We start from the raw sequence: 8,800 nt of genomic DNA, 5'->3' as shown, positions 1-8,800 counted from the left end.
TTCCTTGTTTAACATTTGATAATGTTACGTAAGGCTTTAAATGTCAGACGTCATGTGACTGTTAGCAGTAATGTTTTCAGTGCGCGGCCCCGTCTAAAATTAGAAAAATAATCCTTCTTTCCACCCAAACACCATTACAGTCATCGGCCTGAAGTCAAATCTTATTTTCTTTTGCATCTATTTGGGTCAAATTCTTCCATTTTAAGTCCCTTAGTATTTATATGTAGTCTTTTTGTGCCTCTTTGTATTTATTTTGTGTCTTTTTGTAGTCATTTTGAGTCTCTTTGCAGTCATTTTTAGTCCCCTAGTATTTATTTGATGTCTCTGTTGTCATTTTGATTCTCTATGTGTTTGTTTTGAGTCTCTTAGTAGTCATTTTGTGTCTTTTTCAATTGTATTGGTTTATTTTTGGAATTGCTTTGTCTTTTTGATGTTGTTTTGTGTCTTTGTTAGTATCTTTGTAGTTTTTGTGTGTGTCTTTGTATGTGCTTTGTGCCTCTTTGTAGTCATGTTGTGACCCTTGAATGGTCGTTGAGTCTCTTTGAAGTGGTTTTTCCTCTTGTAGATTTTTGTGATCATCCATTTGAGTGACATCTGTAGGTAAAGGCCATGGGGTGGGGGGGCTGACCCTTGAGGCCCTTGCCTACTAGGCCCTTAAATGGGCATGCATTGGAAAACATGTCCTGTATGTCAAGGCCCACCAAGTTCCATTCACACAGAGAACAGATCCACCGAGCCTCGGTCCTTTGACGTGTTTTTATTCATTTCACTTTGACATCAGTACAGAGACCACAAACTTTTTTTTAAACAATTTTCTTCTTTTTATTCCTGCAACATCTTTCCCAAAGCTTCAAAAAATCGGAACCAAAGTCATAGCTAATACAAAACAAAGCTGATGTTAGTGAACAACGTCTAGAAACCAGTATAGAGTCAGAAGCAAAACAAGACTCTCCAGAGACAAAAAAAGTCAAACACACTCCTGCCACACTCGCCCATACCTGATGAAAACACGGGGACAAACAGGAAGAGGAGAAAAGCAACATGCTGTTAGGGAACAACTTTTATTCATGTTATATATTACACTCTAAAGAAATAAGCCAACTATGTGTCTTAAAGTAGTGATCTGTTAGCCTTGGTAGCGCGCTAACACAGGGAACATGGCGTCTCCTGCTCTACAGTTAAAGGTGCATACGGAAAGCTTGACCTCTCATAGCGCCGCACTTCTGGGGTCACACTGACAGGAAGCTGCTTCAACATTTAAAGGAACAGCTTAACCAAAATAGTTCAGATTTATTCAGTATCCTTGAGATTTTTGCCACCACAGTACGTTAATAGAATTTGCTGCTCACTGTGAACAGTTTTCTTGGAACTTTCAGAAGAAATAGTCCACAAAGAAAGTGCTGACTCATACTTTACTATCACACAAAAACTAGCGAATACAAGAGTAACCTTGGTTCTCTGAATTCTGGGTGACCTGCAGTGATTTATTCTTTCGTAATTTGGTTATACTGCTCCTTTAAATAAACTGAATCAAAGTAAATCTAATACAAATTCAGCAGCTTTTAGCTCTTGGATGAAAACAACAACTTAAAGCTACAATATGCAACTTCTACACGATCAAATAAATTAACAGGATGCATATTAACATCATTAGTGTCAGTCCTCAGGCCTGATCTCTTTCTGTCTGCTTCTTCAGCACCTTTACAGATGCTGCTTAGCTTAGCTTTGGGCTAGTTTACAGCACCAGGGCCGTAACCTGCCCAAGCCCAAGGGGGGGGCTAACAGCTAGCATCTCCAACAGAAACATTGCATATTTTGGCTCCAGCGCCCAGAGTCTAAATGAGAAGGCATGCACAAGAGGTCAACGGAGACATCTGTGAGGCGATCACAGTGAGAAGACGCAGAGTGGAGGGCATGCTGGGGGGGGAATGTTCCAGAGAAAACATTCAGTACACAGGCAGACACAGTAGATGTCACTGCATTGAGAGGCTGTTGGCTATTCAGTATTCAGGGGACATTTACTCCGTGCAAACCTATTTTAGGGAGTAATGAAATGGACAGCAACACGAACATACTGGTCCTTTCCTTCTATATATTCATCCCTTAAAACAATATGAAGAGCAGTAGTGCTAACATGACTATGGTTTTTACTGAGTTCAAAAACACCATTGAAACAGTCACAAGTAATAATCATATTAAACAAAAGTCAGGGTCAAGAATATGATACAGCCTATATAAGGGTGAGAATCTGTTTCCAGCTTACACTACGACATGCGCTTCATGGCAGTCAAAAGAAACAAAAACAGTGACAAACAGCTCTATAATAATCACGCCAAACCCAAACCGCGTCCTTAAATCCCAGCTACACTCTTATTTCAACACTGCACCCCATCATTTAGTTTCACAAACCCCTGCTCTCAGTGTCCGCTCAGGTCACTGCTAAGATTTCGTATGGAGGGTAAATTGTGCCAAAAAAAATTGCAGTAGTTCAATTATAAAACTTTAATAAATTGACACATTTCCAAAAGCTTTTACAAATCCAGTTTTAAATGTAAATTTCATACTTGAAAAAGGTATCAATTTGTTCAATTCATTTTAAATTTAATTAGGCGTGAAAGTTCTTATTCTTCACCAAAACATGTTTTAAACTTATCTCCCAGTCATTAAACCTCAGGAGGAAGTGATATATATTGGATCTTTTGATGAAACACTGTAAAAGTTAATATATATTTTGATGGCACACTTTGTACTCCATAGATTTTAAAACCCCAACAGCTATCTGAGAAGCTTTTTTGAGATGTAAGGGTGTGCCAACACATCGGAGGTGTCTCTTAACTTATCCAACAATCAGGAATAATTTCTCTGGAGGCCTCACAAAAACCTCCAGTTAAAAATTATGAAGCTCAATGACACTTAACATAACTCTACAATGCTGTTGTCAAGCTACAAGAGAGTCAAAAGCAGCCGTCCTATAATCAATATTAATAATAGTAATAAGATTAATACAAATTTAGAAGCGAATGTGAGACCTCGACACTGTGGCTTTAACCGGTGCGAGAAAAGAAGTTAGGACTGCTGTAAGTGAGGGAACTTTATTTGATATAAAAAGCGAGGCTAACGTGTTCCATACAGCAGAGCCTGTCTTCAGGTGTATGTACAGAAAACTGTTCAGGAAATGCATCTGATCAAGAGGGTGAACTAGACCAAATTATCACAGCTGGCTCAGTGTTCCAATCCTTTTATTTCAACCTGCTCATGGGTTAAAAAAAAAAAATTCAGTGCATTGCAGAAACGTACGAACACAAGAGCCTGTAAGGTGAATAACTCTACAACAGGCCGACCAGCTAACCCATTACCAGCCTCTAAATGAACTCATATCTATCCACATAACATCTGTAGAGCAAGAGAGCAGGATACGACTAGCCACCATTACACCCAAAATATTGGTTTATTTCATATGTTTTTTAATTTTCTTAACTTTTCTTTCTTGAATGATCCATTAACCTTTAGAGAAATGTGTGGGGTTCAAAGTACAGACATTTGCTTTTTTGTGACGTCCAGCCATCATCCTCCCCCTGCTCGCTGTACACGACAAAACCAGGTCATAGATTCAGTCTAGTTCACTCGACCCTGCCCACATTGCCCAGACGGGGGGGTCCGCCGGGCGCTACATCACTTCCTCGCTTCCTGTCTGCACAGGCACAGTTCTTTTTAATGCTTGCAAATTAAGCTGCGCAGTAGTTTTTACATTTAATATCGAGTAGCTCAGAGATATTTTCTACCTAGCAAGGTTCAGTGTAGTAGGGGGGGATGGTTGATGGAGGAGGAGTTAGACTGGGGGGGAGGTACAGGGAGGGGGGGGGGGTCTAAGATGATGTTGGTAATGAGGATGATGGTGACATGGAGGTTTCTAATTGGTGGGTTGATCATTCAGTTTTGCTGCGCTTCACCGCTCCCGGAAGCTTCTCTTGCAACCTGAGGGGGAAAGAAAAAGAGCGGGTAAAACATGTGGGAACAGGAAACCGATTATCTAGAACGGTGATTCCCAACCTCAGGATGGAAAGGCATTCTTCATAATAAGGTCTGTTACACAGCTTAAAAGGAACATATTTTAATAAATACTTTTCCTATATGTCAGGATTTTATTCATTTCTGTCCAGAAAACTAAACAAGTGTCATTTTTAGTTTGGATTTGATGAGGTAGAAAAAATAATCCTCTTAAGTATGTATGACTTTTAAAACAAAGAAACAAACAATACAGAGTCAATTGTATTTCAAGTGTACAGGTAAACCTATCTCTGATTCAATAATCACAGGCTATAATCACTTCCAAATCTTCTCTAAACATCCTGAACTTACTGTGTTCTAGATTTGGGTTGATTATACACCTGTTTTAATTCTTGTTATGCACTGAAATATCCACAACACGTCATTCAATGTAGTCGGAGGTCTGGAGTTTACTCAATGGAGGAAGGTTAAAGTGTTGGGAACCACTGATCTAAAACACACACTCATTACTGATGCTTAAATTCACTTACTTGGCCATCGTGGTGTTGACTTGAGTGCGGACCAGGTCGATGTACTGATCAATCTGGGTCTGAGGGCAGAACACATGAGAGGGAAGGTGAGCATCATTCTGGGGAAATAATCATCATTTCCATTGCATCCATCGGTCCTGTGAATACATTGGGATCCCCAAGCAAAGGCAATAGAGTGGCTGAATGTGAAACCTACTGACCAGCTCTGAATCAGCTGAGCCTGAGTGAGGCGGTGCGCTCAGGAGCCACAGCTAATGCTATCATCAGATTTCTGGGGTCATTGCCCCCTTTAATGTACATGAAATCCAAACATGTGCACTCCAGCTTCTTTTGAGGTTAATACTTGGATAACAATCTGAGAGGTGGGAGAAGTACTCAGATCTTGTACTTGAGTAAAAGTATAAGTACCAGAGTGTGGGAATACTCTGTTACAACTACAAGTCCTGCAATCCAAATGTTACTCAAGTAAAAGTAGTCATTGTGCAGATTGGTCCATTTCAGAATAATATATATGATATGTTTTATAATGATTGATCATGAAAGTGTTCTCAAAGCTGGTAAAGGTGCAGCTAGTTTGAATGACTTTGTATACTGCAGGGTAGCTTGTGAATTTATTCCAGGTGAAACTAAAGTCTGATTTAACACTTGATTATATTTCACATCATTCATCCACATCTGTGAAGTAACTGAAGCTATTAGTGGAGTAAAAGTACACCATGTACCTCTGAACTGTAGTGGAGTAGAAGTACAAAGGAGCAAAGAATGGAAACACTCAAGTAAAGTACAAGTCTCTCAAAATTGTACTTAAGTAGAGTACTTGAGTAAATGTACTTAGTTACTTTACACCACTGATAACAACCGAGTACGTTAAGCTAGAAACAATCATAAGTACATCAGTCTCAGCACGGACTCAGTGCCAACATTCACTGCCGCTACGAGAGATTGTTGCCAGAAAGAGGCAAACAACAACAACAGTTCCCATTTGGCATGATGTTTTTTGACACGATGCTGACGGCCCCCCCCCCCCTATCTGAGCCAGCAGTGGAATGACTTCATATTGTCAGCAGTTGGACTCTGAACAGTGTGTGAGCAGTGTGTGATGCAGACTGCAGTCATCCAGTGAGCTCACTGCTGGCTGACAGCCGAACTCATTCTCTCTGTCATCCTCACTGAGCGGGGGGGCAGAGGGTCGCACTCTCACCTTGTTCTTCTCGTAGACGGGAGGCACAGCGAAGAGGAGGATGTCAGCTGGAGAACACACAGAGAGAGACATGTTAGGGACAACCACACACTGAAACACATGTCCCACACATCAGGGTGCTTGGAGTGATGCAGCACCCTATTTACCCAGCTGACATTCAGCCTGTGGAGGGTTAACCCAGCTGGCGTCACTCACAGCTCTGGAAGTCAACACTTGGTTTCATTGTGGTTTGTGAAAACAACACAAATGTTGTTTTCAGTTGTTCTGTTATTAGGGACACTAAAACATAATAGTATGTAACAGTATGTATAGTAACAGTATTAGTGCATACAAAAATTAAAGCCACATTTATAATCCCTTGTTTTACATAAAGTAGGCATTTACTATCATTTGTCATTGGATAGGTTCAAATAAATATATGTTAACCCATACCCTTTTTATGTTTGAAGAACAAAAGATTTACTGTCACGCGTCTGAAACAAAACCTCAGCCTTTGTTAAATAATAATAAAGACACACCTTATATTAGTATTGACATATCCATTTTTAACATAGTATGCAGTATACTTCATTTTGTTGTCTTAGTACCTGTACTGTAATGACATTAAAGTCTAATCTAATCATAATCCTTTCTGTAAATCTCAATGACTTGTTTTGAAGGACTAATAAAGAAAGTCTTTAAAAACGGTAAAGTAAAAATCTCCGTTATGATTAGCTCCACTTAAAGAGTCACAGCAGAGCGTGAGCTCCTGTCGCACCGCAGCAGAGCAACCATTAGTGAGGCCTTCATCATGGGCCAGTAGAGTGAGGCGAGCCTTATACCACAGCCTCTGAGCATCCCTTGGACCACCACACCATGAGCATGGAGGCCTCAGTAAAACACCGGAGGCCATTATGGTCTCACAGACCCCCGAGGGCCATTATGCTCACATGGAGACCTCCGTCTGCCAAAATACATATATATTGCTCTTCTTTGATGTGTTGTTATGTATGCATCTGTTGGCTCACTTGAATCTGTAGTCACTAGGAAAGCCTGTATGTCTGTATGCAAGTCTGAACAATGGGTAGTTATAGTTCCTACCTTGACCCCAATGCAACATTTCATGACTCCATGAATAAAGTGAACCACACGAAGGTCAAAAAGTGGAACAAAGGTGGGAAACAAGCTGAGAAATGATCAACTTAGCTATATATTGAAATTGAAATTCAATAAATCTCGAAACCGGCGTTAAACTTAAATGTGTGGAAATGGTCGTCTATAGAGAAATGTCAACAGTTGTTCAATTAGTATTTATAGATCTTATTTGGGCAATATCTAAGACGTGTGGTATCATTCAAAACAGTAAATATCACACATGTGAACGGGGCATGCCTCTAAGTGCTTACCGAGGATGAGGATGGTGATTCCGTTGAAGACGGCTCCAACATAGGTGAACAGCCACATGACCACAGCCAGCTGGGGGGGGGGGGGAAGAGAGGCGCACAGGATTAACACATGTGAAGCATTTATTTGACAAAGTCCAGCACTTCACACGCACCTCGGTCATCAGAGTTTATGGGATACCTGAGGACATTATATTGTTCACTGTAAAATCATTAATGAATTGTGGCAAACACAAACTAATAAAGGGAAGAAAAAACATTGGTGGTGATGGTGGAAGTACTAAAGTTTAATATATGAATATAGAATTTGTGTGTTATTAATGATCATGACATTGGGGTTCAGGGTTTTCCAGACTGATCAAATTGCTCCAGGCTTCTGATGTAATACTGTTGTGAAGCTCAGGAACATATCACAGTAGGATGTGGGCTAAATGTTATTGCTGCTCTGCTGATGGGGACATTGACAGCAGCTCTGCTCTGATGACCTGTTGCTATAATCCAACAATAAAGCTTCCTCTGTCCAAGTACAGCACAAGTGAGACCTTTTTTTCTCACACAATGAAAAGCACCGAGGATTAAACCTTGCCAAAGAGCTCATGCATCACTACAAAAGCAGCCTTTCAGCAGCCTGATGAACAGGACTGTGAGGGTGTGGACCGACTGAGCTCGACTGGCAGCTGCCTGTTTCTCCTGTTAGATTTGTTGCACCTATCGGGAGGGGCAACTTGGTAGTACATATTTGAGTGACACCCTGCACCCTTAATCATCCAGGAGAAGACAAAACTCCTGGCCAGGAAAGGACAAGTTTATCATTTCTCAAGTCAACCTATGGCAGGTTTTTTTCAACATACTGAACATGTTAACCAACTTAAATGAAGACTAAAATGTTTTAATAGAGCCCTAGTCTGATCATTTCCAGCTTCATATCAGTGTGTAGTGTCTCTACATGTCTCCATGCTTTAATGTTCAAAAAGCTCTTTATTTTTCTCATACTGCCTGTGCACCTCTTTTCACCCTCTGTCTGAAACCAGAGCCCAGTCTGCTCTGATTGGTTAGCTGGCCGCCTCTGTTGTGATTGGTTAACTTCTTATAGATGTCCCGCCCCTTAGCCTATCAAGTACAATGTGTTGGAGCGCTAGCCAATAGAAGCGTGAGTGTTACATGGTGATGTCATTATATCACAGAAGTAAACAAGTAGTCCAATAGAGGGAACACTTTGAAGACCATTTAAATGCACAAAAACCTACATGACAGCCTACAGGAAAACCCCAAAAAGCATAATAGGGCCCCTTTAATAATTTAGCAGCATGACCTTTTTGTCTATCAAACTGAGGATTCTAATTGCAATGACATAACATCTCTGATAACAAATGTTTTCCCACTTTTAGAGGCATATTTATAGATCACAGTGAAACAGATGCCTCTCATGGCGGCTGGATAAACGATGTGACCCTTTTAAGTTGTAGTGTTGCAAGCCATCTGTTTTCTCTACAGATGTATCAATCTAAATAAGCATAGCTAACTGGGTTTATTTGAAAGATATAGATCAGATTATGCCTATGAGTGGACTGATGACAGTACCAATTGGAGCTATAAAAAGGCTGTTCCCTGGAGAGGAGTCTTCATGGGACAGAGTGGGGTTTGATCCCATTAAAGACCTAATGATGAAAACAAAATGA

General features: G+C 40.5%; 1 protein-coding gene across 3 annotated transcripts in view; it reads right to left on the bottom strand.

The window, feature by feature from the left end:
- Window positions 1-742: 742 nt before the first annotated feature.
- The window catches only part of rtn3 (reticulon 3), a 32,455-nt gene continuing 24,397 nt past the window's right edge, over window positions 743-8,800 (bottom strand). For all 3 annotated transcript variants that reach the window (XM_034130824.1, XM_034130822.1, XM_034130823.1), the window contains 4 exons: window positions 7,125-7,194; window positions 5,740-5,786; window positions 4,539-4,597; window positions 743-3,975 (listed from right to left, as the gene is read on the bottom strand). In XM_034130824.1, coding sequence (XP_033986715.1) covers window positions 3,927-3,975; window positions 4,539-4,597; window positions 5,740-5,786; window positions 7,125-7,194 — 225 coding nt within the window. In that variant the 3' untranslated portion in view covers window positions 743-3,926. The remainder of the gene's footprint in view (window positions 3,976-4,538; window positions 4,598-5,739; window positions 5,787-7,124; window positions 7,195-8,800) is intronic.

The sequence above is a fragment of the Trematomus bernacchii genome, unplaced genomic scaffold (genome assembly GCF_902827165.1).
Source record: "Trematomus bernacchii unplaced genomic scaffold, fTreBer1.1, whole genome shotgun sequence".
Lineage (NCBI taxonomy): Eukaryota > Metazoa > Chordata > Actinopteri > Perciformes > Nototheniidae > Trematomus > Trematomus bernacchii.
Note: the sequence above shows the minus strand (reverse complement) of the source record. Positions and strands in the feature narration are given on the sequence as shown.